At 37.9% G+C, this 26,780-nt stretch overlaps 5 protein-coding genes across 7 annotated transcripts; 2 read left to right on the top strand and 3 right to left on the bottom strand.

The window, feature by feature from the left end:
• The first annotated feature begins 542 nt into the window (after window positions 1–542).
• On the top strand, window positions 543–5,416 carry LOC111437097 (mitotic checkpoint serine/threonine-protein kinase BUB1). The gene is made up of 15 exons (XM_023074932.1): window positions 543–592; window positions 1,171–1,368; window positions 1,467–1,614; window positions 1,775–1,932; window positions 2,016–2,106; window positions 2,199–2,309; window positions 2,403–2,490; window positions 2,662–2,765; window positions 2,866–2,937; window positions 3,033–3,122; window positions 3,211–3,368; window positions 4,022–4,076; window positions 4,163–4,297; window positions 4,403–4,524; window positions 4,918–5,416. Exons 1-15 carry the CDS (start codon window positions 543–545, stop codon window positions 5,105–5,107), a joined length of 1,770 nt encoding a protein of 589 aa, XP_022930700.1. The 3' UTR covers window positions 5,108–5,416.
• Window positions 5,417–6,246: 830 nt separating this feature from the next.
• Window positions 6,247–8,834, top strand: LOC111437069 (leucine-rich repeat extensin-like protein 4). Its single transcript, XM_023074896.1, has one exon. The coding sequence runs from the start codon at window positions 7,412–7,414 to the stop codon at window positions 8,663–8,665; it is 1,254 nt and encodes a 417-aa protein (XP_022930664.1). The 5' UTR covers window positions 6,247–7,411; the 3' UTR covers window positions 8,666–8,834.
• A 667-nt stretch (window positions 8,835–9,501) lies between these two features.
• LOC111437071 lies at window positions 9,502–10,271 on the bottom strand. Of its 2 annotated transcripts, XM_023074899.1 has the most exons (3): window positions 10,024–10,271; window positions 9,721–9,881; window positions 9,502–9,605 (listed from the first exon to the last, which is right to left on the bottom strand). In XM_023074899.1, exons 1-2 carry the CDS (start codon window positions 10,131–10,133, stop codon window positions 9,758–9,760), a joined length of 234 nt encoding a protein of 77 aa, XP_022930667.1. In that variant the 5' UTR covers window positions 10,134–10,271; the 3' UTR covers window positions 9,502–9,605; window positions 9,721–9,757. The 2 variants fall into 2 exon arrangements, with proteins under 2 accessions (XP_022930667.1, XP_022930666.1); XM_023074898.1 differs by having other exon boundaries at window positions 9,504–9,881.
• Window positions 10,272–11,545: 1,274 nt separating this feature from the next.
• Window positions 11,546–14,445, bottom strand: LOC111437070 (uncharacterized protein HI_0077). The gene is made up of 7 exons (XM_023074897.1): window positions 13,947–14,445; window positions 13,550–13,791; window positions 13,377–13,473; window positions 12,128–12,311; window positions 11,939–12,020; window positions 11,775–11,844; window positions 11,546–11,673 (listed from the first exon to the last, which is right to left on the bottom strand). Exons 1-7 carry the CDS (start codon window positions 14,376–14,378, stop codon window positions 11,611–11,613), a joined length of 1,170 nt encoding a protein of 389 aa, XP_022930665.1. The 5' UTR covers window positions 14,379–14,445; the 3' UTR covers window positions 11,546–11,610.
• Window positions 14,446–14,605: 160 nt separating this feature from the next.
• On the bottom strand, window positions 14,606–21,856 carry LOC111437068 (transcription factor GTE4). Of its 2 annotated transcripts, none has more exons than XM_023074893.1 (5): window positions 19,626–21,856; window positions 19,502–19,541; window positions 19,310–19,417; window positions 19,144–19,213; window positions 14,606–15,098 (listed from the first exon to the last, which is right to left on the bottom strand). In XM_023074893.1, the coding sequence occupies exons 1-4, from the start codon at window positions 21,429–21,431 to the stop codon at window positions 19,164–19,166; spliced, it is 2,004 nt and encodes a 667-aa protein (XP_022930661.1). In that variant the 5' UTR covers window positions 21,432–21,856; the 3' UTR covers window positions 14,606–15,098; window positions 19,144–19,163. The 2 variants fall into 2 exon arrangements, with proteins under 2 accessions (XP_022930661.1, XP_022930663.1); XM_023074895.1 differs by lacking the exon at window positions 14,606–15,098 and adding an exon at window positions 18,757–18,964.
• Window positions 21,857–26,780: the final 4,924 nt, after the last annotated feature.

The following is a 26,780-nucleotide window of genomic DNA, read 5'->3' on the forward strand; positions in this document are numbered from 1 at the left end:
CTTTTTTTTTTTTTTTTTTTTCTCTTTTCGGTGCCTTTTTACAGGAGTTGGGAGGGGGTGGGGCGCCGGGCTGGACGCCCCCATGACTCCACCAACGTTGACGCGTGGGCGGACCTGACTTGGTGTTCAAGGGCGTCCCTTTAACTCCAACAACGTTGACGCGTGGGTGGACCCCTACTTGGTTTAAGGGATAGCATAGCCTAACGTATCTCTCACTCAAGTGTCGCTTGACCTCGATCTAAGTTCGATTTAAAGTCAAAATTTGGTTCGTTGGTCATTGGATAATTCTCTTGAAGAGTGAAATAGTATCTTTGGACTAAACAATGTGAATGCATTATCAATTTAGTCAATTTAGTCATGTTTTTCATTTCTCAGATAAGAATGTATGTCAACTTAATCTTAAGCTTTGACTCATTCTTTGTCTACAAACTTTATACGAATTTCGTGAGGGAATCTTTAAATTTTTTAGGTAACTTCAAGAAATGAGACACACATCCCTATATTAGAATTTGGATTAGATAGATCATTTGAAGGGAGACTCAATGTTATTTTGCTTGAGGGAAGAACTATTGGAGTCTTACGTTGTGGCTAAGTAAGAGGAGAATTGTGGGTGCATAAGTGAGGGACACTCATCATATGATGCTCGAGAAGTATTGTAATAACTTAAATCCACTACTAGAAGATATTGTTAGCTTTGACTCGTTACGTATCGCCGTCAGTCTCACAGTTTTAAAACGCGTCTACTAAGAATAAGTTTTCATACCCTTATAAGGAATGTTTTATTCCCATCTCCAAATCGATGTGAGATCTGAGAGGTACATGAATGAACTGATATCACATCCAAACAAGATTCAAGAAGCAATACTATACTAAATGACTTCGAAAATTTAAATGGGTCCATGTTCCCATTGACCACAAGCTAGAAAGAACAGTGGTTAAAACCAAAAATTTTGGTAACTAAATTTGCTAGTTTCTAAATACTAAATAATAATAATGTTTTAATATTAATATTGGGATAAAATTACAAAATAAATTAGAAAAAAATTAATTTAATTCTTATAATTTTAAATGTTATAATTAGTTTCCAGCATATGGTGATATGGTGATGATAATTTTATGAAATTGTAAAAAATATTTATGAAATTTTATCGCATTATTTGAATTGCAAAGAGGTAATAACTATAATAAATTTGAATTGCAAAAATGGCGCTCTTATTGGAGCGGAGCCAGGGTACTGTCTGGGTCGGCATCCTTCACTTCCGTTTCTTCCACGAGCAGTAAGCTACCGGCCATGGCGATAATCATCCCTGATTCTCAAATCACCACCACTACAACATCTGCTCAGGACCCTTTGTTACCTTGGCTCTGGTATTCCTTCATTTCTTTTCTGTAATCGAGCTGATTCACAATCGTTCTTCCATCCAGTTTCAGTGAAATTGTTGATGCACATTTGGTTCCAATCGCAGGTCCATAAAGGATGCTCTTGAAAATTCGACCTCCGGCAATGTTTCTGGGCCAGGTCTCGCGGATCTCGTTTCCGACTGTATTAAAACCTTCGGCGGCACTGTCAAGTACAAAAACGATGTCCGATTTCTCAAGATTTGGTTTCTCTCTGTGCGTAACTATCTTTCTTTCACTGTTATATCTGTGGGTTTAAAAGTTCAATCATCTTTGTTTCGTAGATGCAGTTGATTAGATAACTTTGACAAATTTTTAGTAATTTCGGTTTATTGATTTTGAATAATAATTAAGATTATATTGTTCGTGTAAGTAGATTGGTATGAGGGAGGATTTTGAAACCGGTTTCAAGGAATTATTGGAGCAGGAGATATGCATTGGCAATTCTTTGCTTTATATTTGGTATGCAGTGTTCCTTGAATCCAAGGGGAGATTAAACGACGCTAACATGATTTACGAGCTTGGCTTGTTGAGGTATCTCTATCTCCCTCTCATGGGCATACTGCTGAACACATGTATGATTATGCTTGTTCCTTACATTTTTTAACTGATAACAGGAACGCTGAGCCCCTTGAGTGGCTGAAAAAGGCAAAAGTGTTGTTTATTGATAGGATGTCTGAGTTAGTCAATACTCATTCAATGAAATTGGTGCGTGTTCTTGAAGCACAGAGCAAATGAGATTATGTTCCTTCAAGTATATAACGTAGGAATTTTGAATTCTATAAATTTCGTTTTTGTAGAATGATGGTGGTGAATCCACTAAATTTGTAGAATCTTACGTGAATCCATGGTCTTCCTCTGTTATGAAAGATTTATTAAGCAAGATTAATCTCAAGATTTTGAAGTATGAGGTAAGAAAGTGCAGTTTTCCTTGTCCAATGATGTATGCAAAGCTAGTTATTACTCTCTTACTAACTTGACTATGAATCTAATGCATGTTTCAGGGATACCATTCAAGCATTAAACCTTACCCTAAAAAGATGGCTCTAAATTCATTGCGGAATTCATCCAGGAATAAAGTTATTGAGATTGGTAATGACATAGTTAGATTTTTCACCTAAATAGATAGAACTACCTTCAGTCAATCCTTCAAAACAGCGAGATTTCTTGAAATATTTTGTAAGAAATGGAGGGAAAAATGTTCTTATTTCATTCATACTCTATTCATCATGATAATTCTAATTCATTTGCCAAAATTTACAGGCGGGAAGAAATATGAGATCAAAGGTTGTGCAGGAACTGGCGGGTTTGCCCAAGTATATAAATCATATCTTGACAGTAACCCAGACGATGTTGTCGCACTAAAGGTAGAAAATCTGCATATACCCTTTACTTTAAGCATTCATAATACGCCATACCTGAATGTGAGCTTGCTGGATGTCCTGATTCCCTTCAAATGCTTGTCAGATACAAACACCTCCTTTTCCTTGGGAATTCTACATTTATCGTCAGCTTGATCAACGTGTCACCGTGAAGGAAGTATGTTGTAGCCCTTTAGATTTTCAGTAAGCGCTTATTACTTCTGAATGTTAGCAACTCGATTTATGCTCATCCTCAATTTCTCACAATGTCAGAGGTCAAGTTTTGGTTGTGCTCATGAGATGTATCTCTATTCTGACTATAGCATACTTATTTGTGACTACTTGGCTCATGGCACATTACAGGTGAATTTTCAGATTCTGAACCTTTCTGTACTGTATGGTCCTTTAAAATACTCACCGTAAGTAACTGTGTGGTTAAAACCTGGTGCAGGATGCCATTAATTTATATGTAGTCCTTGGGAAGACAATGGAAGAAGTTTTGTGTATTTATTACACCATAGAAATGCTTTACATGCTAGAGACTTTGCACAACATTGGCATTATCCATGGGGATTTCAAACCTGACAATCTGCTTATTCGTTATGCAAGGTAACAGTTGATTTCATTAAATAGTTCACTCTAGTTTTCATTTGCAACTTTGGCCCACAAATAATGATCCGCATCGGTGAGATCCCATGTCGGTTGGAAAGGAGAATAAAACATTTTTTATAAGGGTGTGGAAACCTCTCCCTAGCAAATGCGTTTTAGAAACCTTGAGGAGAAGCCCGAAAGGAAAAGCCTAAAGAGGACAATATCTACTAACGGTGGACTTGGACTATTACAAACGGTATCAGAGCTGGACACCGAATGATATGCAAGTGAGGAGGCTGAGTCTTGAAAGGGGGTGGACACGAGGCAGTGTGCCAACAAAGACGCTAGACCCTAAAGGGGCATGAATTGGAGGGTCCCACATAGATTGGAGAAAGGAACGAGTGCCAGCGAGGATGCCGGGCCCCGAAAGGGGTGGATTGTGAGATCCCACATTGGTTGAGGAGGAGAACAAAACATTCTTTATAAGGATGTGAAAACCTCTCCCTAGCAGGCGCGTTTTAAAAACCTTGAGGAAAGTCCAGGGAAGCCCAAAAAGGACAATATCTGCTATTAGTGCACTTAGAGCCGTTCCGGCATCGGACTGAAAAATTTTCTACTCCCATCCTATAATTCTCTACCAATTGACTTTAGTTTGGTTAACCATTATGCAGAGGCAAACTAACGGAAGATGGATTTCGGGAACGTAGTGGTCCTTGGAATGATCAGGTATGTAGGTTCATTATTCCTTGTTTTTGTTCCCAGGACATTACATTAGAGGAGCAAGGAAGATTACCTGTAGCTTTATCTTGTAGGGGCTTTGCCTTGTTGATTGGGGAAGAGGTATAGATCTGCAACTTTTTCCTGAAAATGTAGAATTTGAAGGAGATTGCCGCACTTCTGGCTTTCGTTGTACAGAAATGCTAGAGAATAAACCTTGGAAATATCAGGTCAGTCTCTTCTGCAGTGTGGTTATTTATATCAACTCTAGTGCTGCAAAACCATCGTGAAGAGGAAAACAAAAGTTGTATCAGTAGCTTTCTGTGTTTGTACAGGTTGACATATATGGCTTCTGTGTAGTCGTCCACACTATGCTTCATGGTTCCTACATGGACGTTGAGAAAAAAGTATCATCTGATGGGAGCTTTGTTTATTTACCCAAAACTTCTTTTAAGCGGTTAGTAACTTTTCTGGCGTCTTTACTCTGTTTCCTTTTCCTGTCCTGTGCAAAATACTTAGCCGTCACGCTTTTCTTTACATTATTAGTTGTTGCACATCAATTGCTACATCAATTATGTGAATAATGGAAATGATATTATGTATGCCTTTCATTTTTAAACATTAGCCGTCACTTCAGCGTCCATCTTAGTTTGACGGAGAAGCTCTTCAAAGATCTTTTTGGAACAAACTTTCATAAGGGTAGAAAAGAAACCTTTTGAAGTCTAAAGACATAGTTGAAACTTATCCGTAGATAGATTCTTTGTAGAGTCTGAGTTAGAGTTTGAGTGAGCAACCCACCATCCTCTTCCCTTCCTCTCTCTGACTTGAACTCTCTGTTGTTCCGGTATAGGTATTGGAACGTTGAACTGTGGAAGAATCTGTTCACGAAGTTGCTTAATATCAAACTAGGTGATTACAACAAGGAGTTGTTGCAGAGTATTAGGGAATCATTCCAGGATTACATGTGCTCCAACCCTCAGCTTATAAGGAAGTTAAAGGAATTACTAGCAAAACAGAGGGCTTCCTTGTGTACAGCTTAGTCAAGAATCCATCTCCTCTGGAAGATAGATAGATGTAAATTGGGTCAGCTACAGGCCCCTTGTGGCTTGTTTGTACCAAAAATTTAAATTGGTTCATGTTTGCCACTTGCAAACCTGGACTAATCCCTTTGTTTTGGTGATGAAATCTTGGTTTTTTCTCGTCTGTTTCAAACACAAAAATGTTTGAGTAATTGTAATATATAAGGGGTCTTCTCTGGATTGCTGTCTTGTTGTAGGCTTCATTGTTGATCAAGAGTTTCTTACTGTAATGTAGCGGGATGCAGATGTTCAGGTAGATTATATATTGTTTATCTCTTCTTCTTTTATTATTTTATTATCTTATTTTTATCGGAGTTCACGATTGTGTGGCACTCACTCCCAACACTGAGTGGGTCAAACCAATTTATATTCGCGTCACCTCCGACCAGAGGAATTTTTATTTTTATTTTTATTTTTATTTTGCAGTTTCTATCATATCTCGGAGAAATTTGGACTTTAGGTAAGCCCAATTAACCTAAGAGCGTAAACTTGGGCTTTTTACCATACCATTTCTGGCCCATTTGGCCAACCAAGTCCAGCTAAACTCTCCGGTAGGATTGGGCTTTGAACTTGGGCTTTTATCGTACCATTTCTGGCCCATTGGGCCACCAGTCCAGCTAAACTCTCCGGTAGGATTGGGCTTTAAACTTGGGCTTTTACCGTACAATTTCTGGCCCATTTGGCCAACCAAGTCCAGCTAAACTCTCCGGAAGGATTGGGCTTTTTACCGTACCATTTCTGGCCCAGTTGACCAACCAAGTCTAACTAAACTCCCAGTAGAATTGGGGTTTAACCTTGTTCTTTATAGCCCATTTGAAAAAGAAGCTCAACTTTAGGCCCACTATCCTACCGGCGGCGCCTTCCCTTACCTCCACTCTCGGCTGCCATTCAGTTAGTGTTGCAGGCTCCAGCTCGTGAATCATTGAATCAATGAGTGGCATAGTAAATATGTGATTATGGTTCAAACCCTAGTCTCCGCGAGCTCGCTCTCTGTATACCGAAGCTTCATTTCTGCACGAAATCGCATTTCGCGAGGCATCTACTTGGTGATTTCTCACTATTTCCTTCTCTTTCACTCTCGGCAGCCTTTACAGGTTCGAGTTTTTCTTGTTTGATCTCATGGCGTAATTATAGTATCATGGTTGTGTTCATGGTGTTCTGTCTCTGTCTCTACTCATAGTTTGTTGGAGGCATAAGGTCTTTTATTAGTTTTTTTGGAGATCATAGTTAAATTCCTTTGCGTATTGCAGTGCACTTTGGTATTTCAGAAAAGTTCAATTTCTGCTTTTCTCTTCTTTGATTTTGTTGAGAGATTGAGAATATTGAAGGATAAGTTGGTTGGCTTTTCTTATGAATTAGAATATGTCGTGTTTCTACCCTCGGGTTTTATATTGGTGAAACATTAAGGGGAAGCTCGAAAGGAAAAGCCCAAATTGGACTTAGGCTGTTACATACACACACCTATTTTATTTGAATGTTGGCCTCGGATACTGTTTGACATAGCTTCGTTCGAGTTTGCTTTGTATCAGCTGTCAAACCTGAAACCAAACCACAGAAGAGCTTCAGTTCTAATAATGAAGCTTTACAGTCAAGCCCCCTCATGCATTAATATTCCAACTTTAGGATCAAGTTCTGGCATGATTCGGGAGGGATCATGGCTATCTATTCACATTTGAATGTGTTATATTCAATTCTTCAGATAAATCTTACACAAGAAGTGATCATTAGGCAGTAAAAAACTTGAATGAACTAAGCATCATTAGTCAACAAGCTTGATACTCAAGGAACACAACATTTTCGTATCTGATATCAATTAGTTGCATTTACACATAACAAAGACTTGTAATTACAGAACCCTTAGGTTCCAAGAAACCTCCTTCAAGACTCTTAAGGCCATCCCTCTCGGATTCCACTTCAAACAAACTGTGAAAACAACCGTGAGGAGCAAAGTCTTTATCATGCGCAGATAAACATTCAGCTTTTCAAGCTTTTAGCCATATTCAGACCCAATGTTCCTCTGTTCTTCTTTCTCGGCCTTACTCCAAATACGTACTTTCAAGCATATCGTAACGGTTAACCGTCGCTATTCGAACGAAAAATGGAACAATTTTCTTCCTCCATTATCATCCCAAGAAGAAATTAAGCTTCTTATTGGACTTATACAGCATGATTAAGCATTAGACTGAACGTTTAGATGCATAATGCAGCTGCTTATTTAAGCCTACAACCTAACTAATTGCTCCCATAGACTCGAATTCTAAAACAATGGCTTCGTTCCCGTTCCCGTTCTTGTTCTCGTCCTCGTCCCTGTCCTCCAAAGCTTTGTTCTTGTTACTCCTTCATTTGTCTTGTCTGTTTAAGAGCTTGAGCGCCAAACATGGTGTCGTAGTCACTCATAATGACCACCACCACCACCACCATGCTCGATCACCGAGCACGAACCCGAGACTCCACCAAGCATTCCTTGCTCTCCAAGCATGGAAAAAGGTCATTTACTCTGACCCAAAAAACCATACTACCAATTGGGTAGGGCCTTCAGTTTGCAGCTACTTTGGAGTATACTGTGCCCCATCTCTCAACGACTCAAATGTTCAGGTTGTCGCCGGAATCGACTTAAACCACGGCGACATTGCTGGATTCCTTCCTAATGAATTAGGCCTTTTAAAAGACCTTTCTCTGCTCCATCTCAACAGCAACCGATTCTGCGGCGTTTTGCCTCAATCTTTAGCCAATTTGTCTCTCCTCTTCGAATTAGATTTAAGCAACAACAGATTCGTTGGCCCTTTTCCTTCTGTTGTTCTTCATCTTCCAAACTTAACATATCTCGACCTTCGATTCAACGAATTTGAAGGCCAAATTCCCCCTGAACTCTTCAACAAAAGCCTCGACGCCATTTTTATAAACAGCAATCGTTTCACCAACATAATCCCTCGAAACATCGGTGGAAAATCAGCCTCTGTGATTGTCTTTGCCAACAACAATTTGAAGGGCTGTCTTCCACCGACGATTGCAAGTTTTGCAAACAGTTTGGAAGAACTTTTGTTGATCAACACGAGTTTATCAGGCTGTTTGCCCCAAGAAATTGGGTTCTTGTACAAATTGAAGGTTTTGGATGTGAGTTTTAATGAATTAATGGGTCCTTTGCCGTATAGTTTAGCTGGGTTGGGTCAATTGGAGCAATTGAATTTGGCTCACAATTTGTTTACTGGGAATTTGTTTGAAGGGCTTTGTAACCTTCCGAATTTGGAGAATGTGACGGTTTCGTATAATTACTTTTGTGAGGAAGAAGGGGTTTGCCGGAATTTGACGGCGGAAGGGGTTGCTTTTGACGATCGTCGGAATTGTGTGCCGGAGAAGCCGCTGCAGAGGAGTAAGAAGGAGTGTAGTGCGGTGGTTGAGCGTCCTGTGGATTGTTTTGAGCATCCGTGTGGCGGTGGTTATGGTTCAAGTATTGCGGCGGCTCCGGCTTCGGCGCCTATTTCTGCAACTTCTTCCGTTGTTGCCCCTGCCCACTTGTGATTTGATGTTGTAATATGTGTGGGTTTGAGGGATAATAAGGTCAATTTGTTTGGGTTAGAAAAGCGTGTGATTTTGTGAATTTGTTGTATTAGTTGTGTGTATTGTTGATATTGGATAAAGTTTTATTTGCTTGGTTTTTTGAATCATTGTTGGAACAGATAATTTGTTCAAACTTAGGTTAAATTGGGTCGAGTCAAATTTGGTCAAAGCTCAAATTCAGACGGGTTAGGTCGAATGGTTGGGCCCGATGGTCATTAAAGCCCAATTTCACGAACCAAAAGAAAACTCTATAAATATAAGAGAGAAGTGTTAAGGCACCATATGAAAAACTTGAATTACGGTCCATAACTTGAAGAACTTGAAACACGTCGACAGTTTTGCTTCTCGAGCCATTTTTTGAATGCTTTTCATTTTTCAAAGGATTATCATTGGCGGGATCGTAAAAGCTTCTTTCTTGCTGAGCTCTGAACCTTTGAACCTTATTTTATCATCTTACTACAATCACTAGAGACTTGTATACGAGATCTTATGGCCCAAACTATTGAGACAACAAGATGACGTATAACTAGTTAAAACTAGTGAAGAGGCATAGTGATGAACCTCCAAGCAAGAACACTCGGACAATAATGCTTGTGAAGCTTGTAAGAATGAGCAAAGCTTCCATCTCTCGTTAATGGAGAAGCTATTGTCCATTACTTTGATACCTCTACTTCTCCACAAGCAATGAGAAGCTATATGATTTCGGGAGTTGGTTCAGAAGGTGAGGCAATTATACTGAGCAACTACAAGTATAGGACAGATTCAATATGAGCACAGAATTCAGAAAACCAAACTTCGTAGGGAACAGAACTTTCATTCAGAAATACGGTAAAAAGACAACTTTGATTCTATATTGATTATTGATGTCACAAACAATCAATGGAAGCCCATTTCAGTGAAGCTAAAGAAACAAAAACAGGAAGGAAAAAAAAAATCCTAATCAATCAGAGACGGGAAATCCCAAAGCTACATGTTCATATCAAACGCAAATTTTACAGAACAAAGATAAGATACTTACACTTTAAAGCTTCTCCCGCTTCCCTTTATGAACAATCAACAAGGAATCTGGGAAGTAAACCACTGCATGACATGAATTGGGGCTTTGATCAGCTCCAACGCTAGCTCCACTATCACCGTCAAGCACAAGCAACAAGGACATATGCAAGAAAGCGTCAATCTGCAGCGAAAACCCAGAGCAAATACAGTCATGAATCGATAGAAATCGATAGAAAAGTGAAAAGGGGCATCAGATTCAAACGAAACAAACCAAATCATGAACACCCAGAAGCTAAAAATTAAAGGAGTTTCGACAAATTTACCCGACAATCCAGATAATTACGCCGACCAGGGAAAGAATAAGAGAAACGAATGCAAAAGGCAAGCCGAGCAAGAAGCCCAATGGCCTACAATCGCCATCTCCACAGCACATCTTTGTTGGGATTCTTTTTTTTTTCTCTCTCTCACTTTCGCCTTGGTTTTCGGCGATGATCGAATTCCTTTGCTCTAAATAAAGAAGATGCTGAGTGGGGGCTGTGTGTTGTGAATTGTGAATTTGTTACTATTCTGTGGGGATTATTTAATTCTTATTGTTATGATGGTTTTGTAGATTATTGAGGATTAGTATTAATTTATTAAAGGGGTTGAACCAAACTGTACAGATGTGTGTCAAGGAAGAAGGTCTTAGATGACGACGGAAATGTTTGCTTTTCCAAGGAAAACTCCAATTTTATAATGAAATTTTAATTTTCCAAATCTTTCATTTCTATGTCGATGGATAAAGTGGTTGGCTTTAGGGTGATTATTGGTTTATATTAATATTAAATTAATCCTTGTTCAAGTTTTGATTACTCATTTTTTATTTGAGGAAAAGGAAAAATATGAGTCATACACTTCGGAAGTTTTTGTCATCCGTCTGCATAGCACCGACCCCAACTTGAGAGACAGATCTTTAACTCAGGCTCAAACACGTCCATCCCATAAAGACATTTATTGTGTTGGTCTTATCTTTTGTCGCTAGCTTCTGCCGCATGAATAAAGGAAGAGCAGAGTGTAAGACATCTCTTCCTACTCTAGGGCATGTTTGGCTGACACTCTTATCATGCTCAAGTCTGACTTCCCCCTCGTACCGAAGAAGCAACCAACTCGATAAGCCAACATATCTAACACATAGCTGCTCTACGCATATGCAAGTATCGACCCCACAATAGCATCATTCAACAATTTAGGCTATGAGCCGAAAGAAGCTTAACAAATAAGAAATTTAGCTTCATCCCAGACCAAATTCCAAAATGGGGTGCAATAAAAAAACAAAAAGTTCGAGAAATCTAGTCGCTATAACCACGAGTCATCTTCATGGGAAAGTCCAACAACATAGTAGGAAACTTCACTATAATCCCATTCCCTCTTCTTCATTTCAAAGTTTTTGTAGTGTTAATAAAGCCTACCACTAATAGATATTGTCCGCTTTGGCCCGTTAAGTATCGTCGTCAGCCTCACAGTTTTAAAACGTGTCTGCTAGGGAGAGGTTTTACATGCTTATAAGGAATGTTTTGTTCTCCTCTCCAATCGACGTGGAATCTCACACATCCTAGACATCCTAGACTTAGGCAAGACCATCATAGAGAGGGTATAAGTTGTGTTCATTTCAATATTTTCACATTCTAATCAAAATTTACAGAGTGTTAGGATCAAAAATGATGGATCTAAAGATGCACAAGCAGTTCTACATTAGTCTGGGGGCGAATTCATGCTCTTAATCCCGATGGCGTAGATAAAAAAAGAAAAAAGGAAACTAACCATATGAAACTGTGCTCCAGAATCACTAAACGTTGCAAGGTTTTAAACCAAGCAGCATGCAATAACAGCGATGTCTTCCAAGAACACAGGAAGAAGGCCAATCAAACAACTCATTCTGAGGGCCCAGAGTTCTTGCTCTCCATGGATATTACGGAAGCAAGCCTATTGTAAACCTGGAATGATATTTGATACCAAAAATTCACTAATGAAACAAAACAAACGCTTTTTCATGAAAATACAGGCATTAGATCAAGTAATGTTGATGGTTTTGTACCACAGATAGTTGTTCATTTTTAGCTCCTCCACTTGTCTCATCCTGTTTGTTCGTGTTCGACATGTCATACCTATAAAACACGAGTATGAGAGTTGCAGAAACGATTGACTGAAAGTTGGGAAGAGACATGTACGACTATAAACCCAGATGGGAAGTTTTCATACCAATCACGTGGAAGGCCGGCTTCGTCTCGAGCTGAATAATTGAAAGGCCCTTTAAGTTCCACATTGTATTCTTTTAACAAGTCTGCATTGGTGCCACCAAAGATGTTACCACAGGGAAGTCCAGCATTGCAAGCTATATGACTCATATCATTTAGATGAAAAGAAACCGACATCGTGGAGGGTATAAACCTTTAAAAGTGGAGCATGGAGCGCGTTCCATTTTCTGACAGACGAGGATGAACCAGTCGATACCAACAGCAACATGTGCAACTTCTTCGTCAGCAATTCTAGCTACAATGTCAGATGTTCTATGATCCCCGAAGCCTATTAGTTTCTTCACTAGTCGAGGCCCAGCATCAAGTCCTCTAGCTTCCTACAGAATGTGATATACATATATACATATGTGCACTGATCAATACTATCTCTGCCTTTAGTTTTCTATTTATTTTCTTAAATCGAATCTCTTCCCCATAGCACCCAACCCCATCCATATTTCAATATTAAATGTATATTCTATAACAGCCCAAGCCTACCGTTAGCAGATATTGTCCTTTTTGTGTTTTCCCTTTTGAGCTTTCCCTTAAAGTTTTAAAACGCGTTTTCTAGGGAGAGGTTTCCACACCCTTATAAAGAATGTTTCGTTCCCCTCTTCAACCGAGGTGGGATCTCACAATCCACCCTCCTTCGAGGCCCAGTGTCATCGCTGTCACTCATTCCCTTCTCCAATCAATGTGGGACCCCCCAATCCACCCTTTTCAAGGCCCAACGTCCTTGTTGACACTCCGTCTCATGTCCACTCCCCTTTGGGGCTTAGCCTCCTAGTTGGCAGATCGCCCGGTGTCTGGCTTTCAAGCCCACCACTAGTAGATATTGTCCTCTTTGGCCTTTCCCTTTCGAGTTTACCCTTAAGGTTTTAAAATGCATCCGTTCGGGAGAAGTTTCCACACCCTTATAAGAAATGTTTCATTCCCCTCTCCAACTAGTGGGATCTCACAATCCACCCCCTTTGAGGGCCAGCGTCCTCACTGACACACCACCCGATGTCTGGCTCTAATATCATCTGTAACAGTCCAAGCTTATCGCTAGCAAATATTGTCCTCTTTGGACTTTCTTTTCTAGGCTTCTCCTCAAGGTTTTAAAACGCGTCTACTAGAAGAGGTTTCCACACCCTTATACGGAATGTTTCGTTCTCCTCTCCAACCAACGTAGGATCTCACAAATTAGTACCCACCCTCATTTCAACTTCCTTAAGGTTCGAGTTCGACCATTCCTCATCCAAAGTACTTTCCAGAAGCCTTTTCGATCCCATCCCTTTACATCAGGCTAGTCATCCTTTTTATACTTCTAGACTAGATAATCAAAAGTAGAATACTCGAAAATTCAAGGATTTCAAGCACTGTATGAAGAAGCAAAGAACTAAGAATGGACATATGTTTACCTGGACAAGCGGGATTGCAGCCAAGCGTGCAGCTACATTGTCAGATGATTTCTCACACTCCCTCCAAAGCAAATTATGAGCAGCCATATCTCCATATCTTGTAACAATATAATCAAGGTAAGTAATAACGAACAAATATCAACTACTACACCCAAGGTTTATAATCTCCTCACTTGAATCCAAGTTCAGCAAGTCTCTGTGAACACCATGTAAAATGACGGCTCTCATCATCAGCAACATGAGCAAAATCAGCAAAAAACCCCTCACCAAGAACTTCACTGAAGCACGAAAATCGAACAACCGTGTCCCATGCCAAATCAATTGCATTAAGCTCAACATGAGCAAGATTGTGCAGCATATAAGCATTCAGAGGCAACCCCGAGTTTTTGGGAGCCGGAATTTCCCTTGGAGAGACCTGGATTTATGCAAGACATGGGTTAAAGTTTCATCAAATCATGAACAAATTCATAATCCAGAGCAGGTTCAAACAAACAAAACAATTGATTCTTTCAAGAACAGAGACGAACATTTCACGAGTATAAAAATTTTACTGAAATATAGAGAACGAACCAATTTGGGTTGAGGAGGTCGAGCAGGACGACGAGGAGCTTCGAAAACACCAATCGGAAGATCTTCGAGAGACCATCTGGAGTAAGCGAGATGCGAGAGCCTGGATTTGATCAAAGGATCACTGGTAGAAAGAACCAAAGCACCCAACTCTGCAAGAGACGACGCCGATTCAATTCGGCTGTCGAAGAGAAACCCATTTGATGATGATTCAACCAAAGCCTCTGGTCCATTGCTTCCCCAAAATCGATTCTCATTTATAGGGCTCTGCCTCCAAGCTTTCAGACCAGACCACGGCGTGTATTCTAAAGAAGAAGACGACGAAGACGAAGACGAAGACGAATTTAGCTTGACGCTTTGAGAATGAATATTGGCGCGAAAAGAACAGCGGAAAGTCGGCCATATAAGTAGAGCTTTGAGTTGAAGACGCTGCATCGCTCGCTCGCTCGCTCATCAATTCCAACAGCGCCAAAATTTGTGTACCGCACGATATTTATATCAAATTGGCGACTCGGAAAGAGACTTTACCCACTTCCTTTTAGAGCCCATTAAGCCGAAGTCACCATTTTCATTTTCTCAAGACTGAAGTCTAAATAATTCTATCAAACCAAAAGCAAAATCTTGACCTTACAAAATCATGTTTCTGTTGATCCTTTACAACCAAAAATACAAGCGGCAGCGCTTGCAAACTCACAATCCTTAGAAATGGCAGCCATAGAAGGGCAGATTAAAGCTCAAGGGATAGTCAAGCTATTCATCAAACCCTTTTGTGAATATAATTGAAAACCACACCCTGTTGCCTACTACTGACATTTGGTTTACAGACTCTTAAGGGTGTTGTCTGTGCTAGAAAATAATAGAGATGGTAGCAATGGATTAGCAATGTACAGGCGCTACGCAAGACAGGGCCTAATCGATCAGATTACTACTTATGTTACCAATATTATACAAATTTGGGACAGAATCAAAGGCTGCATGGGGGGATGAAGTGAAGCCCTGCGTCAAATACTACATCAAAAGCTCAGCTTGCCACTGGTTGAAAATGAATGGACTTCAAGCCTTTTCCAACCAGTGCTGGGCAAGACACTGATTTGGCTTTCAATCAGGAAAGCTGAGGGTTCCTTCCACCCGAAGTGACTTCAAAAAATTTGATATCTGTCCAAGTAAACAAAAGGGAATTGGTAAGATTTTCATTCCTCTAGCCACTGATCATAAAAATTGCCAATCACAAAGGGGGAAAGAGTGAACTTTAAAGCTTCTTAATCTCTTTTTCATCATCCTGTTCAAACCCATGAACTCAAAATATCTCTAAGTTTCTGTACTTTGGAACTTGATGACTCGTTTCAAGTAATATCTCTAAGTTCATATAATCTCTATTTTTTACCATTTAAAGTTTTCAGCATACCAGTAACAATTAGGAAGTATTGCAGCCTTGATTAACTTCGTTCTGTCACCTTTCTAATGAACTGTAAGAATCCTTGAACATCAACATGTTTAAAAATAACAATTTATTCAACTTTTTTCTTAGCAGACCTTATAAAGTATTTAGAATCATACTACTGCATAAGTTATACTTGTGGTTTATATTTTAGTTAAATAAAGAGTTTATTTAAAACCATAATCTAAACTAAACTGACACAAAAACACGAGGTGCAAGGCATTTAATACCACAGTTCTCTTAGTAGACAAGTAGCCAACAAGAACATTTTGAAGTAAATGGCAGAGCGAAAAAAAACAGTGACAATGTAATGACAGTTATTTGAAGCTAAGGGGTGGATTGGGGAGTCCCACATCGATTGGAGGGAGAAGGGAATGAGTGCCAGCGAGGACGCTGGACTCTGAAGGGGGTTGGATTGTGAAATCTCACATCGGTCGGAGAGGAGAACAAAACATTCTTTACAAGGGTGTGAAAACATCTCCTTAGCAGACACGTTTTAAAAATTTTAATCGGAAGCCTGAAAGGAAAAGCCTAAAGAGAATACTATCTGCTAGCCGTGGAGGTTGGTCTATCACGGACAACATCTTAGATATAAAAAGTACATAAAATGTTGCAATTTTAAGGTTTTTTTAATTTTCAAAATTAAAATATCATACATATACGGTTAGACTGTTAGGCTATGGAGTTTTCTACTTATTTATAACTTAGTCAACGGTTATACATCGTAAAACTATATATGGTAAATGACATATAAAGTAAATTGTCATAAATAGTAAATAGTTGTATAGTAAAAGGCTATATATGGTAGATACTTATATATTCTCTTATTCTCTATTACGGTACATATTTGGAGTCATCAATACAAATCTTTTAGCCAATATTCTCCTTGCACTTTCTCTATCCTATTCTTTGAGTTCATCTAGATCGAGTATGTGCGTTGTGCGATCCTAACAACTAGTATCAGAGCTAGGCAGAATTCACCCCGATCTGTGAAGATGGAAAGCTTAAAGATTGGAATTGAGAAGTTCGATGAATCCGATTACGGTTTCTGGAAGATGCAGATTGAAGATTATCTGTACCGAAAAGATATTCACGAATCCCTATTGGGGGTGAAGCCGGATACCATGACCACGGAACAGTGGAAGCTCAAGGATCGACAAGCCTTAGGGTTGATCCGATTTACGATATCCAGAAACGTGGCATTCAAAATCATCAAGGAGAAGACAACGTCAAATCTATTGAAGGCGCTGTCAAATATGTACGAAAAACCGTCGGCTATGAACAAGATGTATTTGATGCGAAGATTGTTCAATCTACAAATGCCTGAAGGTGGATCTGTTGTTGATCATATAAATGAATTCAATATGATCGTAAGTCAACTGAGTTCGGTGGAAATTAATTTCGAGGATGAAATTAAAGTATTGATTTTGATGTCGTCTTTACCCGAGTCGTGAGATACTATTGCCGCAATCAGCAGTTCCCAAAGATATGATAAACTGAAGTTTGATGAAATTCTCAACGAAAGTATTCGCAAACAAGAAATTGGAAATTCATTTGGTAATGCTCTCAGTGTTGACCAATGGAGAAGAAGTAAACCGAAGGGCCCAAACAAAGGGCGATCAAAATCAAAGAACCGAAAAAAATCTTCAAATAGACCAAACGTAACGTGTTGGAATTGTGGAGAAAAATGTCACTTTCGGACAGATTATACAAGACCAAAGAGGAAGCAGAATCACAAATCTGAAATTTGGAGATGATAATAATTCTATAAATTCAGCAGAAGACATTGGTGATGCTCTAATCCTCAGCGTGGACAGTTTGATTGAATCCTGAATTTTGGATTCAGGTGCATCTTTTCATTCGTCTCCAAATAAAGGGTTGTTCCAGAATTTCAAGTCTGAAAATTTCGAGAAGGTGTATCTTGCCGACAACAAAGATTTGGAGATTAAAGGAAAAGCGGATGTCTGCATAAAAACTCCGGCAAGAAACCAGTGGACATTAAAGGATGTCAGATATATTCCTAATCTCAAGAAAAACCTGATATCTATTGGTCAGTTGGACAGCACAGGTTATGCAACAGAGTTAGAGGAGTTCGTGGAAGATTATGAAGGGTGCTACGATGGTAGCACGTGGCATAAAATCCAGAACTTTATACACCACTGCAGAGTATATGAACATGGTTGTTGTTGCTGAGAGTGCTTCAAATTCAAATCTATGACACAATAGACTTAGACATATAAGCGTGAAAGGAATGAAGATGCTGGCTGCGAAAGGAGTTTTAGAATGTCTAAAATTTGTTGATGTGGATCGTTGTAAGAACTACGTAGCAGAAACGAGTTAGCTTCACAAGAACAGCTAGAGAATTGAAGAAAGTGCAATTGGAAATGATCCATACAGATGTGGAGCACGGTTCCAAAACCACGAAGCAAGTGGGAGTTGAGCTTGAGTTGTAGGGAAACTCACCTAGTAATGTTGTCTCATGAAACTCCTAAGACTACTGCTGAGAAACCAGATGTGAAGCAAGGTTCCAAGACAATGAAGCAAGTGGGAGTTGAGGTCGAGTTGCGAAAAAAATCACCTAGTGATGTTGTAGCAAATATTCAAGAAACTCCTGAGACTATTGCAGAGGAACCAGCGGTAGAGCAAGTGACACCTGAACCGATGTTGAGAAGATCATCTAGTACTATCAGAGTACCAGATATGTATGTACCTTCATTACACTATCTGTTGCTGATGAAAGAGAACCAGATCCCTTTGATGAGGCCCTACAGTTGGAGGATACAACCAAGTGGGAGCAAGCCATGGATGATGGGATGTCTAGGCTTCAAAAATGCGTTGTACTGAAGCTGAGTACGTGGCAATAGCTGAAGCTGGAAAGGAGATGATATGGATGACTACCTATCTAGAAGAATTTAGCAAGAAGCAACACGGAAAGATTCTTTATAGAGATAGCCAGAGTGTCATATAGTTGGTGAGGAACCCGGTCTATCATTTAAAGATAAAACACGGAAGGCAATACCATTTCACTTGCAGGTTAGTGGAAGATGGTGATATATTTTGAGAAGATAGAGGGTGCAAAGAATCCAGCAAAGATATTGACAAAATGTGTTGATGTTGGAATATTGAGGTTGTGCAAAGCCTCAATTGATATGGTGCACTGAAGATGCTCATATGGTCGTTTGAGAATGAAATTCTTGGTTGACTAGATCAGTTTCCAAGTGGGAGAATTGTTAGGCTATGGAGCTTGCTGCTTATTTATAGCTTAGTCAACGGTTATACATAGTTAAGCTATATATGGTAAATGACATAAAGTAAATTGTCATAAATAGTAAATAGCTATATATAATAAAAAGCTATATCCGATAAAGCTATATATATGATAGATAGTTATATATTCTCTGTATTCTTTCTTACTCTACATACTTGGAGTCATCAATACAAATCATTTAGCCAGTATTCTCCTTGCATTTTATCTATCCTATTTTTTGTGTTCATCTAGATCGATGGTGTGCGTGTTGTGCGATCCTAACATAAAATTTTGACCCATCTCATAAAAACTCTAGCGTCTACGGATCCAATTGACCTAGAGAACAAATAAACTTGTCAACCCTTACGGAGATTGAACTCGACTACACCAAGATTAAGGTGATATCAGAAACAAAGCAGATAATGGGGCCCAGAAACTAAGAACTCATCAAAGGAACAAGAACATGGCCAAAAAGTTATTCAAAAAAGAGATTCAGACTAATTTAGCAGCACAACCTGAAGAATATTGAAGCCCTTTACGACCCATTATCAGATCCAGATGCTGAAGAGCTTTCACTATCAGAATCTGTATTTGTCCGAAAAATAATAAGAATAAGAATACAGCTTCAACAAAATCACATGATTAAGATGCCAGGAATGCTGAAATTAATAATTGTCATACCACTAGAAGAAGATCCAGAACCACTGCTAGAACTGCTTGAACTACTTGACCTACTTCTACTATTGCCCTGTCCTTGAACAGGCACCGATGATGAAACGATATTATCATCTGTGTACAAAATAAAAATTTTGGATTTTAATTAAACAAACAAAGAAAATAAGAATAAAAGACCTGACAGAATGATTAATCCACCTGCTTTAGTTTCCTTCGGGACCTCCGTCACAGCGTGGCCCTGGATCGATAGAAGAAAATAAGAGGATCCGTCTTTAGTACTTTATAGCACAACATACATCAAAAATTATATTCAGGGCTTTACCTTCTGAGCAATATTGTGCTCATCATCTGCTCGTGCTTGAAGTGCAAGCTCGGCTTTTCTCTTGTTCTTGCTCAAACTTTTTTTGTAGTTTGTCACAAACCTATCGAGCTCCCAGAGTGTCTCTGCATCCACACTATCAATATCCACTTCGATCTCTTCGTCATCTTGAAAAATGTCCGAGTTTCTCTTCTTAATTATCTGCAGAATGGCATCCAGTTTTTCTGAAGGTAAATTCTGAAGGTTATTACTGAGTTTTTGCTTCTCCTCATAAGTCATGTCCCTTTTATGAGGGTCTTTTGCCTTGGGCTTCTTTGGAGCAGGTGTCCTAGCTGAGGGTGTAGAGCTCAAAGGTTTACTCTTGGAATCAAGACGATATGTTGTGGATTCTGACCTTTCCAATATCCGTCTCATGTCAAGAGGTGGTGGTGGTGGAAGACGAGACTTTCTAGAAGTAGGCGTCGAAAGAGCAGCCCCATAGTCTAGTCCAAACCTCATTTCTCGATTATAGTCTGACTCGATAATAACCCACCTATCCTCGAATATTGTCAATAATTGCTCGGCCATTACATGAACATCTTGTCCTTTGGGATTATAAGTCATAGCATTGTGAAATGTAAGTCTCACATCCTCAGCAAATTCTTTAGGTGACTTGTACCAGTTCTTGTTCAGCTTAGACTTTACTGTTCCTAGATCCATTGGATGCTTAATGATGGTATAGTAATCGTGCAAACCGAGACTCTGCACATCTACAGGAGCATCAAACACCCAACCATACTTGTGCTTAATCAATTTATCCAGAAGTGTACTGCAGCTCTTAAAAAACTTGGAACCCGGCCCGAAACCATGAACGGTTTCTCCTCCACCCGGCTTCTTTATATTTGTTTTTGCCTTCTTATTACTCTCAGCTGGTGGGAGCTTATCTTTTCCAAGTATGAAATCTGAATTTCGATAAAACTGGTTCGCTTTAGGTGTCCTTTTCTCTTTCTCCACATAGTCACTCACACCCTGACTGTTCTCCAACACTGATATACTCAATTGATTCAGAGGCCTAGAAGGCTCACGAGGCACACCAACGGCAGACACCTCAGGATGAATCTGCTTATCTCCAGCAACCTCGGGATGAATCTGCTTATCTCCAGCAACCTTATTCATCCCATCATTAGCCGAACCATGAAAATTACTAGACTCACTTAACTCCCCCTGTTTTGCCTCAATTCTTTTCAACACATTTCTTATAATCTCAAGCTCACTCTCAAGCTTACGCCTTAGTTCTTGCACCTCCTGCTTAGACCTCGAGGCCAAATTATTGTTATTCTCATTTTCCACAGCTTTTTCCACAACACCATTTCCAGAGGGTTGGTCTCGTGTGCTCTGCACTGCATCCCCAGCTGCAACCTGCTCGCGATTAAGACATGACGAATCATCAGACGCCACAACAAATCTCGAAATGAGCTGCTTCTGTGTCGGATTCTCGTCCTCTGTCACCGTTGTACAGGGAAGAGACTGGGGTAAATCGTTATCATTGTCATGATTAACATGACTACTGGCATTAGCGTCATCGATGTCGTTGGTAGCAGCCGTGATAGTTGGGACAGTAGAGGTTTCCTTGTTTCGGCTATTATCATTATCCTGTTTATTCTCAACGGCAGAGGTTGCGGCAGTGGCTACATCGGCAATTGAATTTGTATTATTGTTGTTGTTCTTCCTGAGGCCCTTGAAGGCCTTCCTAGTGTAAACCTTACTTTCCACGTATCTCTGTTTCTCCCTAACACCGTCTCCCTCACCAACTGTAGGACCCGAAGCCATACATGAAACTCAACAAAAACCCTAAATACCTAAATTCCCCAAAATTAAACAATAATACAAAACATCCCAGCTGAAAATCTTGTTCGAAAAAGATAAAAACACAGAGAAATCCCTAAATTTACCCTAAATGATAGAAAGATTAAACCAAAAGCGAAATCCCTAAAGACCGAACAAGGTTTAAATTCCTCCGATCACAAACCCTAATAACAACACAGCTACAAACTCGAAAACCCCACATGTAACATGCAGAAAAAATAAGATGAACTGGAAGCTTACAGAACAAAAAAAAAATGGAGAACAGTAGGGTTTGTGTGTTGTTCAGTGCCTATTTTGCCACCGGATCTTGCAGTCTCTTCGACGAACACACACACTTTCTCTCTCTAGAGGAAAAAAAAATGACTTTCTCTCTCTAAAGGATCTCTCAATCCTTTTAAGTGTACAGATGTACGGCGGCTGTGGGGCTTCGTGAAATGGAGGGCGCGCGTGTGAGTGGTAGTAGAAAAAGCCGTGCCCATGATGGTGGAGCACGCGTGGGTTGGGAGGTGGAAACACGCGCCAAATGGAGGCGGGAAATTGTTTTAGCGTGTGTGGATTACGCGCGTCGTGGTGGGTTAAGTCGGTTTATGGCGGGCAGTTTGGTTTCTTAAATTTTGAAGAGTTTGCCCATTCCCGCGGCTTGTTATCTGGAAAATCAAATATTTATTTAATACTATTTTTCAAAATCTTCCAAATATTCGTTATTAATATTTTATTTTAAAAAATGTGGAAGAATATTAATAAAACTTTTTAAAATGAAATTTCGCCATTAAAATTTAAACGTATTTTTAAAATAAAATATAAGTAATTTTAATAAAAAAAATTAAGATATATTTTTAATATATATATATATATATTTTTTTTTTTTTTTTTTTTTAATAGAGAAAGTCCAAAAATTCATAAGAGTTTCCAAATTAAAATTTTCAAATTTTAATGTGAAATTAGGTAACGTAGTCATAAGTTAAATAGAGGTTTTAAAAATTTAGAAGTATTTAAATTATGGCTATGTTACCTTATTTTATATTAAATTTTAAAATTTTTATGATCTAACTACAAATAATTATTATCGATTTTTTTAAGATTTTTTTAATCGTACAAGTATAGATACAAAATTTACCTTATTCGAATTTGGTGCCGATTAATTTATGTAATATAACCTACAAGACTTTAGGAATTAACTCATATGATATTACACAAATACCCTTGCTGCCCGACTAAAATTCAAAATTTGGTTCACTACTTGATTTTTACTATAGATCTCTAATGGATAAGATGGTCATTTGACCTTATTTTGAATACAATGGGTTAGTTGGGCCGTGGGGGTTCCTTTTGTATTATAAAATTGGCCCATATTGATAACCCAATCCATTATGGAGAACCATTGGGCCGGGCTTAAATTCAAAATTCCGGGTTTTTTCCGGTTTATTGTGAAAGTTTATGAACGGTCGAGCCGATTAAAGTCCAAAATAGCTATGAATTTACATATTTGTCCCTCTGGTTATTCTGTAATTATTGTGAATTTAAAGTAAAAATAATATAATATGCCTCGACATCTTTACATTCGAAATTCATGGGTAAAAATGTAATATTTTAAAATTAAAACGTATAGATCAAAAGGGTATTTTTCGCGTAATATATAATAAAATTACAATATTATTTTAGTTAATAGACAATAAATAATATATTTATAAATGGGTCCTTAAAAGCACCGAAGTTTTCCGTACAAAATTAATAATTAGTAATCTTTATTAGGTCAAGCCTAACCATTTAGATCTTTTATTACTTAAAAGGGACAAAGAGACAAAACCATATGCTAAATCATCCTTTATTTTATTTTATTTATTTATATTATTGTATCTAATGCTTTTCGAAAAAGAATCTAATATTATAAACTTTCGTAGATTGATTTTGGGCCACCATACACGACCATACTACATTAAAATGAAATAGATCACAATTTTCGTAATAATCTTAAAATTATGACAGAATTGGGTTGTAACCCTATTTTTCGACTTGTCCAACAAAAAAAATGTCAATTCGCAAATTGGCCCAAATTTTTCGATTTTTAAAAATTTCAACTTTAACCCAAACTGAAGAAAAAGAATCTAATCCAATTTGATTGGGTCGTTCGAATTAGTCAGGTTCCCGAGTCTATTAACACTAGGCATGTGTTTTAGAATTTGCTTTTAGGAGCGGTCGGATTCCTGAGTCCAGTGCACTAGGAACGTTACGGGGTGCTTGGGCTCGTTAGGGTTTCAAGTAACAATTCACTAGAAATGGAGGAAAACGTCGAGCCATGTAAAACCATGTGTATGCATTCATAGATATGGATATCCTTGAAGACATGAATACTTAGGATACAAAAGGGATGAAATCCTTAATGGATATCCTAAGAAAAACATTATCATAGAATTACAAATGGGACAAGACCCTCTTTTGTTTGGATGCTACAAAAAGAACAAAACTTTTTGCTTTCCCTCATTTACCCTTATAATATAATATAAATTACAAGATGAAATTCCATTTATTCATGGTAAATGGAATTAAAAATTATATTAAAGTGGGTGAGCTTTTTATTCATCCAATTACTATTTTAGGTCGGAATTAACGACCAATTAACTTAAAAATGGAAGCTTTAGACCACTCAAATGTATTAAATTATCATATGATATGAATAAATCATTATAATTTTGTCACTTAGCTAAGATTTTTTTTTTTTTTTTTTTACATATTAAAAAAATATAATAATATTTCAATTAGGGATGATTCAATATTATCCACAACAATAATTTATTATAATTTTTTAAAATTAATGCTCTCTTTCTTTTTGTAAAATTTGACTAAAATAATGTAAAAAAAAAAAGTTTTTAAAAGGTAATTACAAGACAAGTGAAAGTGGGAAATTATTTTCAGTTGACTTTTTAATCTTATAAATTAGTATTTTGACTACTTTTTTAAAGTTTGAGGAATTAAATTATAATTTTAAATATAGGACGCAAAAAAAAATATTAAATTAAACCCGAGTCAATTTAATCAATAATGTCGACGCTAAAGTTTGCTTATGGTTATATTAAATAAATGATGGCAAGATGTCGATATGGGTTGAGATCTCAATGATGAATATAACCGTTTTTTTAATGAAATAATGGATGCCAAATTATTTTCAAAATTAATTAGAGTAATTTAAATTAAATAAGAAATAAATTTATAAATAGTTATTTAAATTTTAAAAATTATAATGTATATATATATTGACAGTATATTTATTTTAGTTATTATAGCTAAATCGTAACAATTTAATATTTATTAAATAAAAAATAAATTTAATATAAGGTTTTTTTTTCCTTGAGGATATTTAAGAATTTTAATTTAAATTATGAACCACTAAGCATAGGATATGTATCTAAAATTAAATTAATTAAAGTAATTAGCGGATCAAATTAAACCTTATGACTATGAAGCACTAAATCATGATCTGTTAAAGCGGCTTCCAAATTCCTTTTCATTTTTCAACAAAGATTTGATGCATTTTAATTATATAATAAAGTCATGTTTTTATTTATTATTTTTTTTATTTTATTTCAAATGTAACATTGATTTTTATTAATTTTTTATCCGTTAATTATATACACCAAATTGATCGAGGTAAGCTCTTTGATACTTTTTTGATACTGATATCGCTTATGTTAATATGAACATATAGTTCAACCGTTAAAACACTGTTATCTCTTTTTTTACTCGAGGTTTGAGAATGAAATTTCTAAAAATGTGTTTATCGTTGGAAGGAAGAATTGTGAGACGATAAGTTCGACTAATTCAAATTTTGTGAGATCCCACGTTAGTTGGGGAGGAGAACGAAGCATTTCTTAACAAACGCGTTTTAAAACCTTATGGGAAGCCTAGAAGGGAAACCCAAAAAAGATAATATCTGCTAGCGATTGGCTTATAGGTTGTTACAAATGGTATAGAGTTAAACACTGGGCGGTGTTTCAGCGAGGACGTTAGGCTCCCAAGGGGGATAGATTGCGAGACCCCACCTCGATTGGAGAGGATAACGAAGCATTCCTTATGGAGGTGTAGAAACTTCTCCTTAACAACCGTGTTTTAAAACCTTGAGGGGAAACCTAGAAGAAAAAGCCCAAAGAGGATCATATCTACTGACGGTAGACTTGAACTATTACAAATTCGAACATTAACCATTATGTTGGAACCCAAGAGAGATATCTACTGGTAATGGGCTTGAGAGCTATTACAAATTCGAACATTAACCATCACGTTGGAACCATGCCCAAAGAGATATCGGCTAGCAATGGACTTGGGAGATGTTACAAATTCGAACATTAAACATCTCACTGGAATCATGCCCAAAGAAGACAATATCTGTTCGCGGTGGGCTTGGGTTGTTACAAATTCGAACATTAAGCATCAAGTTGGAATCATTAGAGTTTACCGTTATGCATTGAAATGGTAACAAACCGTTAGAAATAATTATGTTTCATATTATAATTGCATTGTTAACTCATGATTCATTACTCGTGAATCTAGGATAATAATTGTTAGTATTTTTCTTTCTTCTTAAATACCGGTGGTACGTTCAAGCGTTGTGATTAAAGTATTTTAATGCAAAGTGTGTTCGGTGAGGGTTTCATTTTGCATCAGTTATTCATTTCGATGTGCTTCAACCGAGAGTCAAAACCCAATAAGAATGTCGACAGTTGAGCCTTGACAACCGAGCTAACAACAAAAGTCGGTTTTTTCCAATCGAAAACACTTACCATTACAACAAAACAAACATGAAACAGAAAACATCCGAAGTTTCATAAGGAGACTGTCCTTCAACTTAAAAAAAACACACACAAAGCAGAAAGAACAGAACACAACACAACACAACACAACACAAGACCAGAGAAACCTACGGTAGACGAGGTGGATGAGAATGATGTTGAGAATCAGGTCCTCCAGGAGTGTATCTGTCGGTGGAAGAAGAGAGTCTTCTCAAATGCTCCATTTGGGTTTTGCTATAACCAAATTTACGCATTATCATAATGCTGCTGCTGCTCTCAGTGACCTCCTCCGTCGTCCACGGCGGCGTTGCATGGCGGCCGGTGACAGTGACGAGAAGCATCCCTATGAAAAGGACAGCCATGAATGGAGCAAGTTTTGAGCTGAAACGAAGATTGGCCATTGGAAATATGATGGGAAAAGTTGCACGTGAAGTGGGTATTCGATGATTTGTGTAAAATGTGGGATTTTTTATGTTGAATTTATAGAACAACCAAATGATTTTTTTTTTTTTTTTTTTTTTTTTTTTTT

This window comes from Cucurbita moschata, unplaced genomic scaffold, assembly GCF_002738365.1.
Source record: "Cucurbita moschata cultivar Rifu unplaced genomic scaffold, Cmos_1.0 Cmo_Scf00062, whole genome shotgun sequence".
Taxonomy (NCBI): domain Eukaryota; kingdom Viridiplantae; phylum Streptophyta; class Magnoliopsida; order Cucurbitales; family Cucurbitaceae; genus Cucurbita; species Cucurbita moschata.